Source organism: Equus caballus, chromosome 10, assembly GCF_041296265.1.
Source record: "Equus caballus isolate H_3958 breed thoroughbred chromosome 10, TB-T2T, whole genome shotgun sequence".
NCBI classification, from domain to species: domain Eukaryota; kingdom Metazoa; phylum Chordata; class Mammalia; order Perissodactyla; family Equidae; genus Equus; species Equus caballus.
Genome location: NC_091693.1, coordinates 79,317,987 through 79,344,059, shown reverse-complemented (window position 1 = coordinate 79,344,059; position 26,073 = coordinate 79,317,987). Strand labels below are relative to the sequence as shown.

The 26,073-nt window shown below is 39.9% G+C and overlaps 1 protein-coding gene across 7 annotated transcripts in view; it reads right to left on the bottom strand.

The window, feature by feature from the left end:
* Positions 1–1,029: 1,029 nt before the first annotated feature.
* NKAIN2 (sodium/potassium transporting ATPase interacting 2) overlaps positions 1,030–26,073 on the bottom strand; it is a 921,761-nt gene continuing 896,717 nt past the window's right edge. For 4 of the 7 annotated variants that reach the window (XR_011422192.1, XR_001379336.3, XR_002811177.2 and 1 more), the window contains 3 exons: positions 7,688–7,769; positions 6,954–7,042; positions 1,030–3,487 (listed from right to left, as the gene is read on the bottom strand). Coding sequence is in view for 3 of the 7 variants with exons in the window: in XM_001504216.7 (XP_001504266.1) it covers positions 3,478–3,487; positions 7,688–7,769 (92 nt within the window). In the remaining 4 variants the exon portion in view is untranslated. The remainder of the gene's footprint in view (positions 3,488–6,953; positions 7,043–7,687; positions 7,770–26,073) is intronic. The other 3 variants (XM_001504216.7, XM_070223736.1, XM_070223735.1) reach the window with 1 other exon arrangement.

The window sequence follows — 26,073 nt, the reverse complement described above, 5'->3', positions numbered from 1 at the left end:
TTATGTTTTTTAATAGTTTTCAGATCAAGATCTTGCTAGGTAACACCTGTTATTTACTGACTGCACACCCTATTTAACTGAGAACTCCAGAAGAAGGAATCTTTTCTTCAGGGTATATAAATCATTGCTCTATTAACTTTGGTCTCGTTATATGCAACTGAGATGTATGCATTTGATCTCACAGTATGAAGAGACCTCCTGACAACCATCCACATCTTCTTCAGTGAACCCACATCAGCAAACTGTCACACAGGGAACAAAAGTGAAAACAGCCTTGATCATTTACAAGGCTCTCACCATGTGGCCAAGAAGTCAAATACTACAGGGTGATCTTCAACTTCTTGGAATGCTGCCTCAAAACCTTCCTTGTTTTCAATCAACTTCAGCATTTTGGCTTCTGGGGGCGGACGTGTGTCTGTGTGCAGTGAGAGGAAGGGCACGACCCCACCAGCAGCCCAACTCTGCTGCCCTCCATCCCTTTAGTCCATATAGTGAACCTCAGCTGACATTATGGTTGTAAAATGCCAGGGGTTAACCTTTTCTATTTGTCTATCCTACCCCAACATGTTTCACTAGAGGTGTCATCAAAGACTATGTCATCAAAGAGCAATAAATGAGGATCTTAAATTGTTTTATTTTTCATAATTTCACCTATAAAAAGCGAAAAACCCTACCTAGGTTAAACAAAGGTTTTAACAGACTGCCCTAACACCTCTGTCAGCTATTAGCCTGATGCTAACTCTAAATTCCAGAGAGATGGAAAAAAACGTTCTCCAAATGACAGCGAGTATATTCCAGGCAGTCTTGTAGAAGAACCCTTAGTGTCAGGAGATAATGAAAGCACGTGTTACCTGTGACTGAGCTCAAATGGTGCCGTGACCCGGCAATTTCTTTTTACTGCTGTCACATCCCTGCACAGCATAGGACATCAGCATTGCCTTCATGTCAATTTAATAAGGTTTCTCTGTCAATGACATAATCAAATACACAGTGGGAAGGAGCAGGGGCTTTCAGGGATGGCTCGGAAACTTTACGGTTTTTCCATTTATTTTTAAAATGCAAATTACACTAGTAAGTCAAAAAAATCACTCTGTTAAAAATACATTCAGAATTAACAAACGCAAAAATGAAAAAAAAGACACATCAGGATTGTAACTCTTGCCTTCTGAATATTAGGTTTATAACAAAAGCTCAGCCTAGAAAAATAGCATTCTTCACCGGATTTTGAGGAGGATACAGCCGTACAACTTAGGTGTTTTTCCAGATATAATCACGCTACTGTGCTCACTGCTCTCAAAAAAAGACCTGTCCACTGATTACTTTTTAGTAGTCAACAACTGTTTTTGAAAATTTTGGTGGTGATGATCGGAGTGATTCGGTGGTAACTTGGCTGCAACTCAAAGCAGGAATATGAGGGCTAAATCTTTGTGCACCGAACTCTCTATCCATATACACGTCCTAGAAGGTGGAATCTCATCACAGCATGAATGTACAGTGAAACCTCATTTTAATAGTCACATTAATAGTCACGTTAGAATAGTTTCTGGCATGTATAGTATTTATATTTTAAGAATCAAAGGACAATACATTGGTAAATAGTTTTCTCATACGTTAAACATGCATGTCACTATAAAATTATCATATGAGGTTTCACTGACATGATTTAATTGGATATTTTATAAGTGTATGTATGGACAAACATATACAAACCACTGAGAAAATTCAAGCACAAGAGCTGGAACCTTTTTTCGTAGTTTATGTTCCAGTAGTAACCTTTGTTCCTTTATCATTTTCAAATGTATATGTGTGTATATCACAGACATCCATGCAAACACAGTAATGGGACTGGTTTATGTGGATCTGGATGGGTTAAGGTCCAAGGTAGGTTAACCCAATAACTTAAACTTCATAGAAACCAAGAGAAAACGTTGCTCCATGCCAATTTGTAACTTTTCAAGTCTGAATTTCACCGCATTTAAGGATGATGTATTAGTTAAAAAAAAAATTGATTTTAGTGTCTCAGGTGGATCCAAGAAAAACCATGACTCATCTGAGTTCCTGACAAGCCTGAGCTAATTATGTTTCCCACTAGTGAAAACCAAATAATGCTTGAATATATAGAACAAAATTTCCCAGGAATCCAGAATATTCCATAAACACATTGATCTACTATTAAGTTTCCAAAGGCATCTTGTTGCCAACTACGTTAACAGCACAGTTTTTCTGCCACAATAATACAGGAGGATTAAAATACACTCTAACACGCAACAGATCCCCCGAATACCACAAAGAGATCTCAAATATTTCACCAAGGTAACTATTGCTCCCCCCGCCCACCCAAAAAATAATCTCGTACGCTGAAGTTAGGAAAAAAAGTTCACCTACATAGGGTCTTCAATTTGAATTAGATATAAAAGAGTAAACATAGCTAATACATATTCAGTTGGCCTCTGTCGATAGAAATCCACAGCTGTTTCTGTTAGTAAAAGACATTTGTAGATACTTTTAAAAGCACCTAGAGTGCGATAAATACAATCAGTGAGTTAAGCCATTGCTGCTCTCTGCTTCCAGTAGATTAAGGAGTTTAGTAGAGTAATAAGTTTTACTTTGTCCCACTCAACCCCATCAGAAGACCATGGTTAAGGATTATAAAGATGACGATTATTGTTGTTGTGGTTATTGTTACTTGTCTCTTTTTGGCCACCACGGAGGCTCAATGGGAAAGCACTTTGCTGACAGCTGGCGGTTTCGTACACAGACACACTGGAGCTGCTGAGCTAAGCAGTCTTGTTCCTCGACATGAAACACACAGACTGGAACCCACTCGGAATTAATAGCAGTGTGTTAGCCTAAAGGAAGTGACTCGGGGATGTCTGCACTGAGATTCTTGGGCGCACAACGTAGGTGGGTTAAGGCAAGTATGTACGGTACAGCCTTTAGGGCCAACAACCTGCCATTCGGACTTGGGTGACAAGGGCATCATGGCGTGTTTTGTTTGTGGTTTTTGCAATTACCTTGCCTACATAACCATGGTGCTATCAAGACGTATGGAGTGCAGAAGACAGGGCTCTCAAACTAATGTGCCCTGGATGACTTCACAGCTCACAGAGGCCGACGGGCTGGGCTGCGGAGGAGTTAGTGACGGCCAGCAGAGGGCACCAACATGTCTCCTTAGGAACTTTCCAAAGGCCTGGGAGAAAGAAGCCTGCTTTCAGGAAATCCAAAATGGGCCTGTCCTGCATATTTGTCTGTTTCAGTTAGAAAGAGGAGGCCAAGAGGAATTGGTGTGTGCCTGTGTTTGTATCTGTGTGTGTGTGTGCGTGTGTGTGTGTCCCAGTATGGAAGCTTTATGTTTGTTTTGTAAATATGTATGTATATTTAAACTCAATTGCTTCTTGCTCTTCATAAAATGCAGGAGGCCACTGCGAAACAAGTTCTTTGAAAGGTCCAGGAGCCGACGTACTGAAGCCATCTGTATTATTTCGACCTAAGAGAGGGAGAGAAGAGAGGTTTTAGTTGAGGGGGAGAGCTCAGCACCTTTCCGCCCCACCGCCAAGCACAAGAACAAGACCCCGCCCCCGAAAAATGAAGTCCAAGCCCCAATTGTGCTTAAAATAGACAATTTTCCTCTCCTTTTCTTTTTTTCTCAGTGTGACCTCCTGGATAGAAAGGCCACTCATGGTAATTTAAAATCCACTTCTGGGGACAAATGAAATGAATATGTATTGCTGTACAATTAGGCTACCAAAAAGAATGTGATGTTTTCAAATGTTGTCTAACAGACCATGAGACATTCTCACAGTTGATGCTGCAGGGAGCCCAGACAGACCCACACGAGCCATGGCACACAGGTCAGAGGTCGTCAAAGCAGCTACTTTGTTAGAAAATTAACCTGTGGACACGAGAATGTTTTTGTGCAGCAACTTCGTAGCTATTATTTGTTTCTAAGAGGCTTACCAAACTATAAGAAAAAAACGAGTGAAAACCTTTCCTTTTTAGATGGATTATAGATCATCTAAAGAATTACAGGCCAAGAACATTCACTCAACTTAACGGAAAAAAAAAAAAAAAAGAGGACCGTCTATTGATTGACTACAGGAACTGAAACATAGCTGTGAATGGAAATCAGTAAGGGCAGTGTTTTCAAAGCTTTGTCCAAGCTCTCGGCCACAGAAGATTTGCTGGGGATAATGGAACCCCCACAGCTAAAAGTGCACATTGCTTTTAAGTGTTTGCTTCCTTCTAAGGAACAGCTTTTATTTCCAGTTGCTATACAATATCGTTAGAGTGCTTGAACTGGCCCATGATGTTCAATTACTCTTAATTTACAACACTTATTTATGGTAGGTTGACAGGAGGAGGTACACCCCAAAGGACAAAGACACGGGAGACGCTCAGGTCTCTGCCTTTCAGCAGCGGATGAGGGTTATGTGTGAATCAGTTTTGGTTTTTCATAGGATTTGAGTAGGCAGTGGCTCTCCAATAATAGGTTTTGAGGGCTCCAAAGTTGAAAGAGCCCTTCATTCCGCACTGTATAATGTTTTCACGTTATATCCCATGAAATTCACATGAAATCCTATGAAAAGGGAAGAAAGGGAATGCAGAAAAAGGGGAGGGGTGCAGGCAGGTATGGAAGCATGGCAGCTACGTTAGCGTGGAGAAGGACAAATAAATAAATTAAAAATCGGGGGATGTAATGCCAGCGCACACTCACAGTCCGTCTGAGAATTTGGAAGAAACATTGAACCAAGGGGTCAGGAAAACTGGTTAATAATCAAATTGTGTGACTGTTTTTCTTTCTCTTGGTTCATTTTCCTCAACTGTAAAATAAAACCTTACTGTTCTAGTATTTGAAGGGGGGTGCTTTGTGGAAGGGATGGTAGTGGTATTTTGGCTGATTTGATATATACCTTAAGTATTTCTAGCTTCCTAAATTTGAATTCCACTAAACATTTAACTTATTTTATGGGCAGTGAAACTGGGAAGCTCTCATATAGTTTTACCATTCCCAGACAGTAAGCAGAAAAAAAGTATTTTTATTATTTTTGGTTTGGCATTTAAAGGATTCTATTTAATGCAATCGTGGGAAGGTTTGTCCTCCAGGAATTCAATGCTGGATATTAAGTTTGCAGAGTCCCCTCTTTAAAGACACTAGAATTATAAATGCCGGATTTGAAACCATATACTTGATTATAAATAGCATTCTCAGGTTTTTATCATAGCTGGTCCTTACATAAGGGGTTACATCTAATTTATTATAGCTTGATCATATTCACCGATCATTCCTATTGACCAACATAATGAAATACTATGTGATAAAAATGTTATGTGATATTGTCTGAAGCGAGCAATTGCAAGCCTTGTAGATGTTCTGATCTACTCTTGAGCACAAACATATTGTGACATGTTATTGGGCTGATTCGTATGTAGTATACTGTTTACAGAGAAAATCCTTTGGGAATGAAATATAGCATATGTTTGATTTCTGACTTGATAGTCTTTCCATGAGTAATATTGGTTAAAATAAGCATTGTTCCAACTAATGATAAATTGTTTAGTAAGCTCTTACTATGTGACAGGTTTTATGTTTTATATGCTTTACATGCATTATTTCATATAAATTCAGAACAACTATATGAAGTACATATGCTGTCATCTCTACTTTGCAGGCGAGGACACTTAGACTTGGCAAGAATAAATAAAGTTATTCAAATAAAGGTATATGTCCAAGGTCATGAAGGATTTTTGCTCAGGCAGTCTGCCTTCAGTAGGTCGTCTTAACCACTACTCCTTACTGCTTTGCCTTTGCTTTTTAATAGAACACTTTACACAAGGCTATGATACAATACTGAGAAGAATGGTAAAGAATTTAAAGGATTTATAACTTTTAATTTTTGTTTAAGCTGTCAAGTCTTTCTGGGAGGATAGGAAACATACGGTATAAATAGAAAACAACTGTAGTACAGGGCAAAGGAAAAAAGAGAAATATCAGAGGAAAAAGAGATGTTTTATACGGGAAATATATTTTAAGATACAATCTGAACGACAGTATGGTTTCAGAGTAGAATTTGGAAAAAGAGATGTTTGGTGTCAAGAGAACAGCATGGACAATTGGAAAAATACATATAATACTTGCAAAAGGCAAGAATTCTAGCTTGTCTGGAAAAAAAAATGGCTAAGGGGAGAAATTAGACTATTTATGTCCTCAGTAGATTTGAAGCTTCAGGAGGACGGGTGCCAATTCTTATTCATCATTACATTTTCCTAGTGTTTCCCAGCATTATCTGCGTATGGTTGGGACTCAAAAGTTATTAAGAGTTGAAGAGAAGGATAATATTTCAACAGAACATTGGGGCTGGATCACAGTAGACTTGCAGGCTATGCTAAGGAGTTTGGACATTGTTCAGTAGGTAATAGGGAGTCATTGATAGTTTTGGGGCAGGGGAGTCAAATTATCAGAGTGGTATTTCAGGAAGATTAATTTGGCAGCCACATGGAAAATGGGATAGGGTTTCCAAAGTAAGAAAGAGACTGAAAAACTTAAGGCAATGAATGCCCAAATTAAGGTACTGGTTGTGGGGGTGTAAAAGAGGGCATGTATGGGTACCGTTTACAGAGGGAATGCTTTGAATGACACACAGTATTGGCTGATTTCTGAACTGATAAAGTCTTTTTTATGAGTGGTGTTACCAAATGCTTCCAGGGAACCACAAGGGACACAAAGAAAAATGCAGGCATGATGCATCGATTATTCCCTTTTTAAAGAGAAGCTTAAAAGCAGTATATAAAGATTACTTTAATCTCTCTGGAGGAGAAATACTCCAAAAATCCATTTATTATCCTACACACTAACAATATCTAAAGGTAAAATGATTCAATGGTGGAGGACAACGACGACAAACACATATCTTCAAAGAGAGAAGCTCACATTTCAAAATGAATTGGAATCTTACTTTCTATTTTGATCTTCGCTTGCAATTCAGCATATCACTTGATGCTGATATATAGAATTTGTTATCAGTTGTTATCCAAGGGAATTTGCCTAAACACAGATATAAAAATCAGGCTTTGATTGTTTGTCTGCTCTCTTGAGTGCTAGAGTTAAGGGTCTGATAAGTTTCAGGGTTAATATTCTGGTTTCATTTTCACTTTTCTCAGCAGAAAAATGCTAGAGAAAGAGTATTATTGCTCAGTTTTTGATATTTTTAACACTGTATAACTAGGGTGATAACCTATCACTTATCATCCAAACGAGAACATTTTCGGGAGTAATGAGTGCTGGTAATAATATACCAGGGCACCCCACGTAAACTGAGACTATCTTGAGAAAACCAGAACATATGGTTTATATAGTTACATATAACCACCTACAATGTTGTAACATTTTCAAAATATATAACTTTGGGTTAACGCAAAGAAGCCATATATTATATAGGTTTTTTAGCCATAGAGTCAATACCATGACTAAAGGTTATTTTAGAGATGGCATTTCTGGTAAGTTAAATTTTAAGAAAATTATGAAGGAAATGTTATTAGAATTATCCCAATCAAAACAATATTAATAGAAGGGAAAATACTGGAAGTAAACAACTGAAGGAAAGCCGCATGCATCTATTTTGTGCACAATGACGTTTACTTAATCCTCTTTCAGTATCCCAGAAGAACACCTCCAAAGTAAAGCACTTACATGTACATAGGCTGTAGTTGTAAATGAGATGTCTTCTGAGGGCCTTGATAGCCATAAGAGTCAAAGCCACCTATGAAATCAACTGAAAAGGGACAATTGCCTTCATTAGTTAACTTTTCAGAAGAGATAAACATGTACGTTCAAGATCTCACACAGGTTACTAATATAAACCTTTTAATAATCTATTAAACTCAAAGTGACTAATTGTGCAGAAAAAAATCCTTCAAGATAGTGATTCCCCCCCTCCCCAACTGTTAGATTCAACTATTGCTTTCCAAGAATCTATTTACTTGGGAGAAGGAATTATGTACTCCTCTCAAGCATCCAGGACATAATTGGAGCAGAAATTCACTTGCACATTAAAGATGCTGTATGTCTTTTTCGTTAGCATGGAAATTTTCTGCAAAACATTACAAATGTAAAAAATAATGATCGCTCAAATGCATGTATCTATCATCAATTGCAGTGCTAGTAACAATATTATGTACTATGATTGTCAAAGTACAAGGTGCTGCGATGGAGCTCATGTAAATTCACTCAACACAGCTGTCCCTGCCATTATGTGGTTTATAATCTGAAATAGACAATCAGAAATAAAGATGTGGAGCAAAGTCTAACCAAACATTCAAATGCAAAACATACCTAGATATTTAAAGTAAATAACATATAACGAGAGTTACTGTGGTAGATTTTACTATCCAAAATGGCTGCAACAATATCTCCTATTCCATATCTGCTTGCGATGTGACCTTGACACTCTTTCCATCTGGTGGTTTGGGCCTATGTCCCTTCCCCTTGAACCTAGGTAGACCTTTGTGCCTGTTTTGATCACCAGTAGAGTATGGTAGAAGTGATGCCATGTGACTTCCGATGCTAGATCATATGTCATGCACTTCCCTTTGCTCTTTTGGGATGTTCTCTTTTGGAACACAGCCCCCATGCCCAAACTAGGAATCCCATACTAGCCCAGGTGGAGAGATGAATGGAGAATCCGTGGATATGTATTTTGGCTGACAGGGTAGCTGAGGTCCCAGCTGATAGCGTCTACCCTCAGACGTATGAGAAAAAGTGCCTCCAAATGATTCCAGCTCCAAGCTGTTGAGTCAGTCCAGACTTGGAGTCTTCCTGGCTGAGGCCCCTGACATCAGGGATCAGGAACAAACCATTCTTGCTGCCGTCCCGTGGCCAAGTGGTTAAGTTTGCGTGCTCCACTTGGTGGCCCAGGGTTTCCGTGGTTCGGATCCTGGGCGTGGACGTGGCACCGCTCATCAGGCGGCATCCCACATAGCACAGCCAAAGACACTCAAAACTAGAATATACACCTATGTACTGGCGGGCTTTGGGGAGAAGAAGAAGAAAAAAAGAAGAAGAAACAAGCCATTTTCACTGTGCCCTGTCTGGGTTCTTCACCCACAGAATCCAGGAGCATAATAAATGGTTTACATCACTAAGTTGTGGAAGCAATAGTAGCTGGGACACTGAATACTAAGAGGTAGAGTGAAAAAGTTTTGCTTTTGTTTTTTCTTTTCCTCCTGGATATAGAGCTTGTGTGATGGGGATAAAAGAGGCAAGACAACAGAAGGCTGACAAGATAGATGACAGGCGGGAGAAAGAAATGGAAGTAGAGGCTGAATTAGGATGCCAGAGGATAACCTTACTTTTACTTGGGCTTAGCTTTGACTAGTTTCTGTTCTCTTTTTAACATCCTAAGTGCTACAGGTAGGAATTAGAGCGAGGAATGAAGTAACGTAAAGTCCATGATGTCTATTTGTTTGTTTAGTAGGGAATTTTTTTATTAGATTTTATTTTTTAGAGCAGTTTTAGGTTCACAGTAAAATTGAGCAGAAAGTACAGAGAGTCCTATATACCCTCCCATCTTCACACAGGCACAACCTCCCCTACTACCAACATCCCACACCAGAGAGGTGCATTTGTTACAATCAGTGAACCTACACAGAGATGACATCGTCACCCAAAGTCCATTTACATTGGAGTTGACTTCTGGTGTTTTAAATTCTATGGGCTTTGACAAATGTATAATAATATGTGTCCACAATTTTAGTATCATACAGAGTAGTTTCACTGCCCTAAAAACTCTCTGTGCTCTCGCTTTTTATCCACCCCCCCTTAACCTCCAGCAATCACTGATCTTTTTACTGTCTCCATAGTTTTGCCTTTTCCAGAATGTCATACAGTTGGAATCATACAGTATGTAGCCTTTTCTGATTGGCTTCTTTCACTCAGTACTATGCATTTAAGGTGCCTCCATGTCTTTTTATGGTTTAATATCTCATTTCTTCTTAGCATGAAAATGCTTTTATCGAAGCAGAATTTCTCTTCTCATCAAAAGTGAGTATCATGAAAAGAACAGAGACCATGATATTAGAAGGATCAGAGTTCAAATACCGCTTTGACCACTTGCCAGCTGTGTGACCTTAAACAAATCACTTAACATCTCTTAAAACAGGAATTGTAATACTTATCTCATACAATTAGTGTGAGGATAAAAAGGATAAGGAATGTAGAGCTCTGGGTGAGACATATTGTATGGAAGGAGAAAATTAAAAGCCTCTGAAAAAATTCAGGATTTTCTTTAATAATTCTTCTAAGCCACACATTGTAGGAGAAAGACAGACAGAAAATGTTTAATTTGAGACAACTATAGAACTATACAAGAATATTTTATAGAGGATGAATTAAAAGAGAGTGAATCTCTTTTATTTTCTGAATTGCCCACATTTGCTAATTAGCTAATGTAAATGGTACCAGAAGAGTTATACAATAATTGAATGGTGACTATATTTAAAGTTGGTGTTTTGAGAAAATGTTGTCCAATATTGAGACATATTGAGAAAATATTGACTGGGGATTCGTTGCAGATAGTGCTTAAATTCCCATTCATTTGGTTTTGCTCTTGTCAACATTGAGACTTAATTAAGGACTAGCTTGATGAAAAGTATTCACAGCATTAGAGTTTCCTTGTTCTGAGGTTCCCTTTCAGTAGCGTGGTCCCACCTTGGTGCTGGAGAATAAAGGGCGTTAGATCAAGATCAGGGCGAATGTAAACAGTAAGGTCTCCTGCACTGAAATTGAGATCCAAGTCAAGCTCAGGTTTATCAGTGTTGTTGTTTTGAAATATCTCCTTAGCTTATTTCCCAGAGGTTTGAGATGGATGGCAGAAAAAGCCAGATGGTAATTACAAGCCGACAACTGTAGAGTGAGCTAAGGAAAAACCTGAAGAAACCAAGATGAATCTTCAAGACCAATGGATAGAACCAGGACCAAAAATGGGAAACAAAGCTTGAGTCAGGAGCAAAGAATACTTTCCTAAGACATGAGAAAAGGCCAGAAGGGAAATGAGGTGTGTCTTGAACATGGGTTGTGATGGAGCTTGAGTTGTCTGAGGCTTGCTCTTATTAGCCATGTTCTGTCTCGTGTGTGGGTTGGTAGAGCTGGCTACAACTGCCCAATTGGAGAGAATAGCTCTAAAGCTCTGATGGAAGGATTGTGATTGTTTTGATCATTCTGATCATTTAGATTAGCCCGGGCTGTGGAAGAGGATCCAGCAGCAGGACACTCAGAACCAAGATGAGGAAAGAGGAGGATCTGAATGTAACCAGGGTGGATTTTTACCATTTCACCCATGAGGGGACATTCAAATTTATACCAGAATCAAAGGGCATATTTTCTGTAGCATATTTTACATACATGCCTGAGTTCACAGCCAAGGAAATGCGTAAGGTCCATTTCCACATTCATTCATCCTCAGAAACTGCTTAGATGTCTTCCTAAAGACCTCGGGGAGAGAAATAGGAATACGTTGGCTCCAACTGACCACTACAGTTAGGATTATGGTGGTCAGAGTAGATAGACTTGATTCCTAGTGCCTTTTGCAGAAAGGGGCTTTAACTCCATCTGGAAATCTTTGGGGTACCATGTGGGTGAAGAGCAGAAGTAGGAGAAGCTATTTTTTTCTCTCTCAAAAAACTGAATTACTAGGGTGAGCTTAAATTTTTGAAATACCCTTAATGCGACTTTGGTCTGTTTTCTATTTCTTTTATATAATCATATTTATTTAGGCCTGAAGAGGTTACTGCATCCTGTAAAACTTCTGAGCAACAGGGGTCATGAAACATCTGACCGGTCCTTCTGCAAGTAATTGTGATGGCACTAGATGTTCGGCTCATAGCTTATCTCTGTATTATTTAGAAAAAAATACTTTTTATTAATCAGGAATCTCCTTAATTCCTGAAAATAAAAACAAAATAAATTCCTGACAATTGCAAAATACTTAATAGTTCCTAAGCCTTTTCAGGTGACATCATTTATCTTTATGATAGTACTGTGAGGTGGGTAGCAACAATTATCTTCACTTTACAGATAAATACAGATTTACCTGATCGCTTGGGGATACACAACAGCTGAGGATGGGATTAGAAGCCAGGTAGTCTCTTTCCCTCCTAAGTATATTGAAAAAGTGATTTCTGCTTTTTATCCATGCCATTCCAGTAAATTCCTGGAAGGTTATCAAAGGTTTTGCATCACATTTTGGATTCAGTCTAAAATCTTCAGGCTTTTGTTTTCTTTTAATATTATTCATTTAATAAAAGTTTTTGAGTTTTTGCTTTGAGTCTTTTATTGGCTGTAGATGCCTCCCTTTGTTCTTTATTCTCCAGCATCTTTCCTCTGTTCTCTCTAGAAAATTTACTCTTCCATCTTCGTCTCATCTCCAATCTAATACGCTAGGTGTATCCCCACGGGAACAGTAATCCATGCAAAACCACCTGTGCTGGATTTGCAGGTGGTGGTTACTAACAAGATGCTTTGGTTTTCTGTAACATATCTTTAAGAGGGGATGAGGCCAGCATCCTTTAAGGTTTAGTTCATTTCTTTTGAGTCTGATAACTTCTGCAGGACACCATATAAACATTTAAGCAATCCTTTCTTCTGAAAATTATTTATATTCTCAGCCCCATCTTGCATAACTCTGATTACAGTGATGTTTTTCAAAGTAAGGAGGGATGTTTTCTTTACAGCCACTTGGCTATTGTCTATGTTATTTCAATGCTTATCAGAAAATGTGAAAGACGGAGGAATTACTGAAGGCCTGAATTAGAATTAGGAGAATGAGAAAGGAAAGATAACAATGAGCGCAAGATAAATGGAGAAAGAGGTAGAAAACAGAGGACATGCCAAGTTTTTGAATATGGATGAAGGGATGGAAAAGGCAGGATTTAAAGCTGGCTCTTAGAAATTTGTTGGCTAGGGGAATGTTGCTGCCTTTAACAGGACAAAAAAGAATGTCAGGAGGGAGTTGGGGTTTGACTTCATTTGGAAATGTAGTAGGTGAGTTATAAGTGGCACATACAAGTGGCAAGGACCAGGAAACACTTGAAAAAGGGAAATGTAACTGTGATTGGTGCAAGGTGAATCGGGGACACGCCGGGATTTTAGAGATGAACTTCTTTCTCCTCATTCAGCTTTGTTGTGCTTCATTGCAACCTATCTCCACCTGACCTATTATAAGTCTACTTGTTTCTTTGCTGATTCCATCACGACAATGTCAGCTGCATGGGATTTACTGTATACTACCGTTTACTACAGTAGCCCCAGAACCCAGGACAGTGTCTGGCTCATGGGAGACCCTCAATATGTCTTTACTGAATGAACTCTGTAGACCCTGTAGGCTGTAAAGAAAAAGGAGGAAATCAATTAGAGCATGGAAGATGCTGGTAAAATTTCTAAGGGAAATCTGAGTGCTTTTACCTTTTCCTCCATAAAGCCTTGAATAATAACAAAAAGAAGACCTTTTATAGAAGATCTAGAATGTTAGTTGTGGCCTGGGTCCTGTGAGATAAAAGAAACTCTTTTATACCAATGGAAAGAAGCCACCACTGTAGTCTCTTTGGCCTGGAGGAATGGAAGGAAAGAGGCTAGGACATCCTTTAGCATGAAAATGGCTGGAGTGAGAGGGTCATTCATTGACGAATGCTATCAAGTGTCACAAATGTTGATAAAATTAGTAGGAAAAACATTGTTCGTTCTCTGGCCAGTTCAGAGTATTGTAAACAGAGGTACACAAGTGAGCAGAAGGTGACAAAACAAAATAAAATTGGAACTTGCTTAATCTTTGCCTCACTGGGAAGATTTGCCTTTGGTTCTCTGAAGACAACTCAAGAACGTTATCATTTTCTTTGCAATTGTGACAGTGTTTTCTCTTTACCTTAGTTTTCTTATCTGCAATATGGGTATGTTTATATCTACTGACCTATAGAGGCACAGGGTGGTCCAATTATTTTAAATTAGCAAAGTGCCATATCAGTTTAATAACTATGATCTAATAACATTAATAATAATGGAATTTAGAAATTACCTAGTAAGAGAAAAATGCTTTTTGAATAAATATGCTTCACTAAAATATATTCCCTGTTGTGAATTTCCCTTTTATATAAACCTTTTGATCACGAACACTGAGTTCAGTGAACCTAAAACTGCCTTTTTAAATACATGTTGGCAGCGAGGTATTGTAATAGAAAATTGTACGTTGGTTGTTAATGACAAAGCCACTAGTCAACATACTCTGTTTTGGAGACAGAGCTGGAAAAGACCATGAGGGGAAACTTTAAAAGGCAGTTCACAGAAAGCTAAGCCTAAATATTTAGAAGAACTCATTGAAAGACATGAAAGAGTTTGTGTGTGCCTATGAAAATGGAGCGTATATCCATTATCTCTGCAGGTAAGAATTTTAGGGGTACTTATCTCCAGTTGCACAAAAAGAACTTAGAGCATAACCAACTGTAGGCCAAATTCAAAAGAAGCACCTTCCCCCCGTGCAGACTTATTTGGTGATGGCAATTCAGCTTATTGTGTGAGCCTGAGGTATTCGGTCTGGGCTAAATGCCCTGAGTGGACTCTGAACTATTTTTTTTTTCTAATTAGGAAAACACAGCCCTTTGTAGGGGTACTTTATCCGGTTGTTGCCTGAAAGGTCACTAAATTGTTTCGCTACAGAGAGCTTCTGGCAGGTGAAGCATGTGGTGAATGAAATGAGACTTATTAGCGAAATCGCTGCCCATGCTTCACTTCCTAACCTGGTTCAGCAAATACATTTCCTCAGGGTCTTAGGCTCCCTCTGAGTTGTATCAGAAACAGATCTTCAATATTTTAAACTTGGTGACACATTTACATACGCTAAAAAATGAAAGTGAAAAGCAATGACTACAATGGTATCCGAATAAATAAAATATTTCTTTAGTTAGAACTAGTTTGAGTAATCACTTTAAGTTTTTGGGCCTAAAAACTTCAAAATGAAATATAACTTCTACTTGATAAGCTGTTTTTTTTTTTTTAATTCTTGCCCGTTTCTGCCAATTCTCAGGGAGGGCAATGCCTTAGGTGAGATTTGGTGAAACACATACTTGTATTCTGCTGAGACCAGGATCCCGGCATCTGATAGTTTTCTAATAATTGAAGCCACCACTGGATACATCACAGGGAAGCTGTGACGTGGCGTAAAGATTGAGGGCTTTGGAGTCAGAAGACCTGGGCTCATGTTGTGCGTGCACTTCTTAGCAGCGTCGTACCCATAAACAGATCACAACTGCTCTGAGCCTTCCTTTCTTCCTCCATAAAGTGGGGATAATAAAACACCTTCAACTTCACAGGGTTACTGAGAGAAGCATATGTGTGCCGTACTTAGATGCTCGTATATTCAAGATACGCTATGGATAGATTTGGGATCTCATTTCTTTTTGAAAGGGATTTATACAAAGAGAATGATTTGAATTATGCTTTAAAATGCATATTGAGTTTCTTTACTGAGAGGATGAGAACTTTGTATTAGAATTTACTAGAATTTTGTGTAGAATGACATAAGCACAGAAGGCATCAGCAGAAGCTGCGGAGAGCTGAGCTAAGGCTGCGGAAACCCTTGACACGTCCATTTAGTTGGTTGAGAGGACTGGCGTCTGAGAAGAAACAGGAAGAGCCTGCGTGACACATGCAGAAAAAAAGGGAAGATATTTTATATTAAAAAAAAAACTACGTAGAACTGAGTTTCCATATTTTCAATGTTTTTGGAAACTACCTCTTATATTATTTGAAAGGACAGAGACAGAGAGACTGGGACCAGAGTGGTTTGTGGTCCATGAGGTTTGACCCGTCTGTGTCCAATGGAGTGGGTGAGAATAAAGACGCTGAGAGCCCGTCCTCCTGGTTTAGGCAGAGGGGATGAGGTCAGCGCTCGGTGGAAGGACCACTTGGAGAGGAAAAGCTTAACTGTTCCTCTCAGACTCGGGCAGGGCTGTGAGGAGACAAAAGGATAATTCCAGTACAGAGAATTGTTGAAGATCTGGGGGAAAAACAGAAGGACTTTATGTTTGATAGCTTTGATGTTCTCAGGTTTGAGCACTAGGCTTATGGAGCCCAGAAAGGTTTGGATCAGGTCTTGTGGCAAGTCAATGGGAGAGGAGTGAAAGCATTGTCAACAACAGAGGAGTGAAAGCATTGTTGAGCAGGAGAAAGTATCCAGCAGAGTTTGCTGACTTTCTCCAGCAATATGCAGCAAGCCAGAATTAGAAGTGGGGAAACTGAACCTGAGCCTCGTCAGGCACGGATGTCGGAAATCCAAGCATGACGCAAGTGCAGGCAGGGAAGGAAACCAAGGGTGCTAGAGAAAGCATCACGGCAATTACTAATCCTGGAGATAGAGGATGAGTCGAAAGAGCCCAAGTATGAGAAAAACAAAGGTTCCAGTGGAGGAAGCTCCTAAATAAAGGTGAAGAAAAATTTCTCCAGGAGGGCAGCAGGAAAGCAAGGTGGGAGAAAAGATAGAAGCGTACAGTCAGGCAGAGAATTTAGAATTGGTGATTTTGGGGAAGTCTCCCTTCTCCATAATGAAGGAAATCCAAATGAGCCTCCCTGATGAAGGAAATCAAACAGGTAGATGAAGGGAGTGGTGATGAGGGTGGTAAGAATTGAGAAGGCCAAGAAATTGTAAAGTGAGAGTCAGAAAATCATGTATCCAGGTATCTTTAACACTTTGGATAGATGTGGAGAAGCATGCAGAATATGATGAAATAACTAAGCAAACTTCACCTTAGAGATGCCTGGGCTCACTTCTTGCCAATGCCATTTGGGTGGATTAGATTCACCAGTCCTTTCTTTTTTTGGTGAGGAAGATTTGCCCTGAGTTAACATCTGTGCCAATCTTTCTCTGTTTTGTATGTGGGATGCCGCCACAGCATGGCTGATGAGTGGAGTAGGTCCGCGCCTGGGATCCAAACCCACGAACCCAGGCCACCAAAGTGGACCGGGTGGAACTTTACCCATTCAGCCACTAGGCTGGCCCCTAGACTCACCAGTCTTTGTTTTGTTCTTTCCCCATTAGAATTGCTGTCAATTATATATGACATGCCTTTCAGCTGAAATTGGAGAGAGCATTTATTACAAGCTATAGGTGAGCTAGGTAGACATGACTGGGTAAGTCTTCTCAGCTGACATCCAGGATGTATTTAGAATATATTTTAATACAGTGGTTTTAATTAGGGTGTGGGCATATCCATGTATGCATATTTTGGGAAATAAAAAATAATGCATGCATGCTATAATCACCCAGTGGAGAAATATTTCTCGCCTTGTGGTTTTTGCTGCCATAATCTTTGCACCATTTTGCAGCCTCCAGAAAGGAAAATTACAAAACTCCTGAGCCTAAATTAATCATCTTTTTAGAACAACAGTTGCAGTTTCAGGAAAGAGAATGTCCAGTGGTTACGCTAACATTTTTATTGATATTTGGGAAAGTTGAAACTAGATTTGCTATGTTGAGCTCATTAAAAACACTTAAGAATATTCCTGTGTGAATTACGGTGTACATTTGGTCAATATGTATAGATCGAAAAAGTAGTCCCTTTAAAAAAGGTACACTTATTTTTGTTAAATTCTATGTATGCCTCTGATTTATCTCAGAGGTTTCAGCTGAAATGTCACTCCCTCAGAGAAGAATTTCCTGGTCTTCTTAATTGGACGAGGTGCCCCTGGGGTGCATGTCCACCTCACCTCTTCCTTCTCCTTGTCCAAGCTCTTAGTACACCTTAGTATAATTCCTCGTGTGAGTTGTGTGCTGGACCGTAAGCACCATGAAGGCAAAGGCAGCATCTGTTTGGTTTCCTGCTCCTCTAGTGACTAACACCCAGCGTACCAGAGAGTGGTTACTCCATAAATATGTGTTGAAAGCATCTATTTCAAGTACCACAGTGAAGTGATGGGGGAAGTAACCTTAGGAGATTTAAGTTCCACTCCCGGTTCTTTCTCTACATAACTGACTTGGAGCAAGTCAATTCGAGAGTTCCTTTCCTCAATTGTAAGATCAGGAGATTAAAGGAGGTAATTGCTAATACTGTTCATAGCTCTATGCTTCTGCGCAATTCCATATTTCTGGGATTGGTTTATATACCAAAGGTGGCAATAAAATATTTAAAATGAGCAAACCACCCAAAGGCATAGTGAATGGGAAAAATTAATACAGAGGAGTTAATTCCCTCTGGCTGTCACTACTATTATGCACTGACTTTGGTAAGCAAGTTTCCAGGGAGAGGAGCTGATGAATAGGATACATAAATATATGGCATTTGGAACCAGAGACATGGCAATTCCCAATTGGAAAACAGTGATGTAAACAGTGGATTCTGGGAGAGGGGAGTAGGATTGACAGGTTTGGAGCCAACAGAAATACTGCCCCCCATTCAATTTCCCTCCGTGAGGAAGGTGTGTGGATGTGTGACTCTATGCTTCCCTTTGCCTCTCTCCTCTTGGGAATTCCTTTACCATCAACTTCATTAGTTACAAAGGCAGCAATCCATATCCAATTTTCTTTTTGTCAGGACTGTTCATGTATAAACTAGTCTCCTTTGTTGGAAACATTTGCAATTAATCCTATAAACCAACAAACAAAAAATGCAAATCTTGCACTGCCTGCCCCAGCCAACCCCAAGGACTCTAAGGCCTGACCACCATCTATTATACACAAAAACGAACTGAAAGTCCCACTTTGGGCCTAACCTAATTTTCAAGTGATAATAGACATGCATTCCCAGAAGCTCTCTATGCCTCTTGATAGCAACATCCTAATTTCCTTTCTGGTAAATGTTTTAAATAAGAGTTTAGCACCAAAGGAAATTAACCTTTAAATTAATTGTAATTATAAAATGCCATCGCTGATTTTTGTCTTCAGCCTAATTACTTTCTATTATTTAAGCAAACCTCACCTCCTGTGAGCTTTAAGTTTGTTTCTCTTTCATTCCCAGCCACACAATGCCAACCAACCCTAGCAAAGGCTTCCCTGAGTCTCTGCCGCTAGAGCAGCCTCATTTAAATGTCACACAGGATGTAGGGTTTGCCCCGTGCTCGCTGGTTTACGAGGGTCTCGTTCAGCGCTACATGAATGCTGCTCAGCTCAGATGTTTTCGTTCTGCATACCTAGCGGCCATCCTTAGCGATGCAGTGTGTTTCAGTTCTCCTGTTAAGGAGATAGCTAAGCCCAGCCTTCTGTTTCTATTAGATGTCACTTGCAAAACTAAAGCACAACTGGACGTAATGAAGTGGACACGTGCCAGCATCATTTATCAACAGACTAACTTTGAATGTGCAGTCTTCTTTCTCAGCATGTCTCTGCCATGGAGGGCTCTCAGAGTTGTTTCCTGTGCCAGCTCTTTGTCTTGTTCTCATTTATTCTTTTAAGATGGGACTAAGGGATCCCAGAAACTTTATTTTGTGAGCATGTATATCTACATTCGGGTGCTAAAAGCATCCTATTCTTTTGCCACTTAGCTGCTTCCTTTCTCATGTTGTTATCAGTGTGAGTCTAGAGAGAGATGGAGGGGAAATGAGCAGAGAGCACCCATTACAGGTGGCCTGGGTATCTGCAGAATTGGAATAAGCAGCAGAATAATCAAAATGGAAGATTTTTCTTCTAATCGTTTCTGTAAATTTCACCACTTGTTCCATTCACATGCTCTGGCTTTCTTTTCTGTTGAGGCTGATTAAAACAACTTGGGTGGTCTTCATCAACTGGATAACTTCTGTTCAATCCGGACAGAAATATTTTCTGCATAAAATAACTCCGTTATTACACCCTAGTTAAAGGTCCTTCTTTGTTAGTCTGAATTGTGTTACCTCAACATTGATCTAGAAACAAGGTCCTGATTGTTCTGAATCAACAGAGGATAGAAAATGAATCAATTTCTTTCACCCATATTTTTGACTTAGGAATATTAGATTTACTTAAAGATGATGATAATGTGTGTGTGTGTGTGTGTGTGTGTGTGTATGAGTGAAAAGCAGTATAGTATAATGGAGAAGAAATTATGAGAAAATAAGAATGAGTGGGTGCTGAGGAATCAGACTCAACTTTGACCCGAATATCTAAATTTAAAAATAAAGCTCATATATTTTCTCCTTAGTACCACAAGGGGGAGTAATTTAACAGCAGGCTGAAAAAGAGACCAGTGCAAGCTAATTTTGAAAACAATGGGAAAACTACGCGTCTCCCTGTTAGGCAATGCTCTTGTCACCGGTGGGATCCTGCGTGTGATTGACAGGCGGCAAATGTGTATGTAGGGGTTTGTTTCAGGTGTTGATCATTTATTCAGGCTTTTATTTTCACATGTGACATTTTTTTTTTCCTTTTCTTTCATTTGTTTAGAAAATGACAAAAGGTGCTTTATTATAATTGGTTATTGATTTACTTAGAATAAACTGGGGTCTAAGGACACGTCACATTTGTTCAGCAGTTTCCATATAGTCCAAGAAATCTTCGTGGAGAGCTGATGGATTGATGCATTTATTTCCCAGATACTTATTGAGCTCGGTTCCAGGTTGGGGATATGCTAGACGCTGAGGATATAGCTGTGGTCAAGACAGGTGTGGTCCCTGACGGCCTTCCCTCAAACTCTCTCATCCTGAGGGAGTCAATAGGTGCTGTATTCGTGTCAGAAGCTCACGGATAAGCTCAGTGACCTTGGGAAAGTCACTGAATCTTTATGGGTCTATAAAATTAAGGTGTTGAAATAGAGCAGTGGGCAGTATTCCATCATCTAAAACTCTGCAGTATCTTAGTCCAAAAGAAATCTTAAGCAGAATAAAAAGTTGTAAAATTAAATAAATGCAGAGCTCCTGTGCTTTGGGGGTTTTGGGAAGGAGCAAGGTGGCACTTTCTATCTTGGCCCCACTAAAATTCTGTAGAGCATAGCTAGAGATTAGTAGTGTTCAAAGTCTGGGGCTCCAGGCTCTAATAGTATGCGTTTCTGTTGAGTGATGGGGAAAGAAATGGCAAGTTCAGGTTTTGTGGGAGGCTGGCAGATGCAGATAAGATGATTTTATTCAGTCACCTTCAAAATCACAACACAAATGTTATAAAGAGATCATGAAACAATAACATACTAACGATATATCACTCTTTCATTTGATTGCTTGAGTATGATACTTGAAAAGTAAAATAGACACATCATTCTTACAACTCTACCTATCATCCTGGCACCCAAGACCTTGGCACCTTTTTTGAACTGCTAATTGCCTGTCCCTAAGGTTACCTTTGAAGAGCGATTTATAAATAACAAGAAAGAAAGCTCAAGTTACCAAACAGAATGTGTAGTATGGCCCTAACAACCAGATAGAGTGGTAGATAGATAGATAGATAGACAGACAGATAGATAGATAGATAGACAGGGAAGGAGGGAGGGTGGGAGGGAGGAAGGAGCCGGAGGGGAAGGTAAGAAGGAAGGAAGGAAGGAAGGGAAGAAGGAAGGAAGACTAGGAGAAATATAATACGCTGAAATGTTACCTGAGAACCAGAATTCAGAATTACGGGTCATTCTAATTTTCTTTGAGTTGTTTTTGTTTGTCTGTATTTTCTCTATATTCTGCAGTAAACTTGCATTCCTTTATAAGCAGAGAGAAACAAGTATTTTTAAGTGGGGCGTCCTCCTCCTTCCCCCACAAGTGAGAGTGTGTGTGACTGTGCTCAGAGAATCGCATCCAAACTCCAAGATCATGACAGACTGGAAAAATGATCAAAACATAGAGCGTGGAGTTCAATACACAGAAGTGTAGGCCAGCAGGCTTTAGAGGAAAAATCAAACAAAAATAACAGAAAATTATTAGCCTCAGAGAAGTGAATAATTTCCTGTGGTTTGCTTTTCAAATGAAAGAGTCTATCAATCGATCGAGACTTTTATCCCCAGGCCAGTTGATTTTGGAGAATTCAGGACAGGTTTTTGTGCATTTGTGCTTGGTTGACGGGTTTGTGCATGTGTGTATCTACAAGTATAAACATCCAGAGTTCATTTTTTAATGTTTTTTTTTCAAAGTAGGTCCCCTTAGGATATTATTTTTTTTAAAATAACATTCTGTATCTTTCCCCAGATGATTTGAATATTTAATAACATTTGCAAATACGTTGAATTTCTTTTAGTAAAGATAGTGACTACTTAGAAAAATGGACTCATTTTCCAGAGGACCAGTATTCAGTTTTAGTTTAACTATTAAGCCAAAGGTTTATGAGAAAACATAATAAAAATTGAGAATTCATATGATGATTTTTTCTGTTCTGGATTAGTGATGTTTTCCATGGCTGCATGTCTTCCTTTCTTTCTTTCCTTCTTTTTTTTGTGTGAGGAAGATTGGCCCTGAGCTAACATCTGTTGCCAATCTTCCTCTGTTTTATGTGGGATGCCACCACAGCATGCCTTGATGAGTGGCGCTATGTCTGTGCCCAGGATCTGAACCTGGAAACCCTGGCCTGCTGATGCAGAGCACATGAACTTAACCAGTACGCCACAGGGCTGGTCCTGCATGTCTTCGTTTTTGTTTTCCTAAGATTGGCCCTAAGCTAACATCTGTTGCCAATTTTCTTTTTTGCTTCTTCTCCCCAAAGCCCCCCAGTACATAGTTGGATAAGCTAGTTGTAGGTCCTTCTAGTTCTGCTACGTGGGACACCACCTCAGCATGGCACGATGAGCGGTGCTAGGTCTGCACCCAGGATCTGAACCAGCGAAAGCCTGGGCCGCCAAAGTGGATCTTGTGAACTTAACTACTCGGCCATGGGGCTGGCCCCTGCCTATGTTCCTTTTAACTGTCACGTCTAACAATGATGATGAAGCAGAGAGATAGATTCTTAGTTCTATCACTTTAAGTGGACATCCAACTGTGGTGCTGAAGAGCTAAGAATTGAGTGAGAGAAGAGCCACGTATATAATAAAAGGCACAGTGGAGAATATTGTAAAAGAGAACAAGTAGAGGGAAATGGAAAAGGCTGGAGGTCAGAAGGAGAACAGCTTGGCTGGTAACATGATACAGTGAAGAGCCATCCACAAAGAAGCTCAGCGAGGGACGCCCGCTCTCCTGGAGAAAGCCTTTTCTCTTAAGACATATCACTGCCTTTTCATGAACAAATATATCAAAGTATGTTGTGATGGTTGTCCCACTCAAATAGGGTTCAAGTGTCCAGGCACACCTTCTGGAGCAGGGTCCCTGCTTTTTTACTGGTGAGGAGTTACTCATCTGAAGACAGATCACCCCACCCTACAGCGGGAGATGCTGACCGGAAACTCCTGCCTGGTGGCCATGAGCGTGGAGCCTGGGAGGAGGGTAGCATTACAGCCTGGAGCCTCTTATCCACAGGCATTTGATGAGCCAGAGAGCCACACCTAGTCCACTCTGTTCCCCACAAGTATTTTCAAATATCCAGGAGTCACATGGTGTATGTGTGTGTGTGTGTGTGTGTGTTTGGATATGGGATGTTATGGATTGAATTGTGTCCCCCCATATTTATATGTTGAATGCCTGACCACCTCCCGACATGATGCATTTGGAGATGGGGCCTTTAAAGAGGTAATTAAGGTTAAATGATGCCGTAAGGGTGGGGACCTGGACTGGTGTCCTTATAAGAAGAGAAGAGACACTGAGGGCATGCACAGACGGAGAAAAGGCCGTATGAGGACACAACGAGAAGGCAGCTGTTTATAAACCAAGGAGAGAGGCTTCAGAAGAAACCAAACCTGCTGACACTTTGATCTTGGCCTTCTAGCCTCCAGAATGGTGAGAAATAAATTTCTGTTGTTTATTGCCCCCTAGTCTGTTGAATTTCTGTTGTTGCCCCCTAGTCTGTTGAATTTTGTTATTCCAGCCCCAGGTAACTAATACATGGGGGCAGGCGTGCCCCCATCTTCCTATTTGGCACCTCTGCCCCGAAGGTGGTTGTTGTCTCCTGGCAGGCACAGCAGAGGGCAGTGGTGGTCTGTGAGCTTGCACATTGGCCAGCTATCAGGCTGCGGCTGTGGCTTAGATAATGAAAGGGCCAGAGATGGAAACTTCAAGGTCCAGGCTTTTTCATTGTAAAAACAACAACTTTGCATTAAAGTATCTATATAAATATTAATCAAACTGTGCTCTAGAAAGGTAAGTGTGATACTTTTTAAAAGGAGAAACAAGAAAAAGAAACTTCTCAGGCATTTGCTGTGCCGGCAGTCTTACTCCCTATAGGTCAACGATGAGTCATTGCTGTTTCGTGGAGTCCCGGTTTGAATCTTTGCTGATGGAGCCTGAACCCTCTCCACTGCTCCCCAGAAGTTTCTCCTCTGAAGCTACCTGGCTACACTTGCTGCTGAGGCCTGAAGTATCAGAACAGAGCACATCGCTGGTCAGCTTCCTATTAACATCAAGAATACTTTACTCTTTCAGTTGCCATAATTGGGCCCTTATCTCCACAATCCTTTCTCAGCACAGATGCAGAACCAAAACTGTTCTCTGTTCCTCACGAGACTCTGAGGAACGAAAACTGAACTAATTAGGCAAGCGGAAAGCTAGCCCCTGCCCCTGCACTCCACTGCCATCTAGATGCTTCACTCAAATCCACAGCAGGTCTGAATAGATACACAGAGATCCCTTCCCTGTTCACATAGACACTGAACTTTCCCCATACTTTAGGGCTTACTGTCTGGGAGCATTTGTGTGTATTTTACTTTCATTTTGCCAGAATGCTTTCAAAGGATTAAAATAATTTTCTTTATAATATAATGACCCAAAATTAGAAATTTCAAACCTTTTTTATACTCTTGAGCATTGGAAGCCATATGTTCTAGGCAGTGTCTGGAGGTGAACATACAGACAAGTGACCAAGACAATGATAATACATGGGAAATATCAGTCCACAGCATTGTTCTCAACGAATACTCATAACTGTCTTGTGTGAATGACCACAAGTAAATGTACCTAACTGGACAGAGATTTGGCCCAAAGGAGTATGTCCTTCAGGCTGGTTAGTGGCCCCAGGAATGTCTTAGGTAAGCTTCAGTCTACTTGCATGTAAAAATAAAAGTAGTTCCTATCTTACCCACTGAGCAAAAAGACTAAAATTAGAAAAATTATCTATGAGAAGTCTGCTTATGTTTTAGATTAACAAAGGCAGATAAGGGGTTGCGGTCAAAATATATATAAAGACATAAGCATTATTTTTTGGAGTTTTTGGGAAAATAGTTTATTAGATGCTTTAAAGATAAAACTGACCTTCCAAAAGGTATTTGTGATTTCACAAACCCTTGGATTTACACGGCTTTGGTCAACATTTGATCTAGAGCAGAATTCCCTAAAATAATTCCCTTATTCTCTGGAACATGAAGATTTCTTGTGAAAAAGAGTTTTGTGTTTCCATGTTTGGGATATTAACCAAACTTTTGATTTCTATAAATTGATGCCTTAGCAGCTACAAAATGACCACTGGCTGTTTCCCAACTAAACTTAGCTCACCTAAAACCTCTGGCGACTTTAGATAGCCCCAAGCCATATTCTCTAACAGTTGAGGGAACACGAGTTTCATGGGGTGCCCCTTTCAAACTGCTGGCCAATCCTAAACCCACTTACTCTGCATTCCTTTCCCTGGAAACCACAATAAAGGCACTTGCCCACAGTTCTGCTCTCTCTCTGCCTTGTCACCAACCCTAGTGCTTCCTGAGTGGCCCCGCGTGGCATGTTATGTTCTCCCCAGGGAACTGTGAGTATAATGAAACTGGAAAACTCTTTCTGGTTTCTCTCTTTCATCTGCATTGGCTTCTCTCTACCTCACCCACATAATATGGTTAAAACAAAACTGTGAATTAGGAAAAATCAAACATATTTCTTTACTGCAGGACTCTCAGAGATGTTAATACGTAAATGTGCATTCTAAATTTTCACTGATAAACTTACTTGGCTTTGGAATCTCTTTTGAACGGTATATCTTATGGATCTAGCTTTACTGAGATCCCCTTGGGGAGGCACTATTCTAGAGAGATACTGATTATCTGTCTAGGAGACTTGGTGTGTCAGTATTTTCTGAAGACAAAAATGCATGGGTA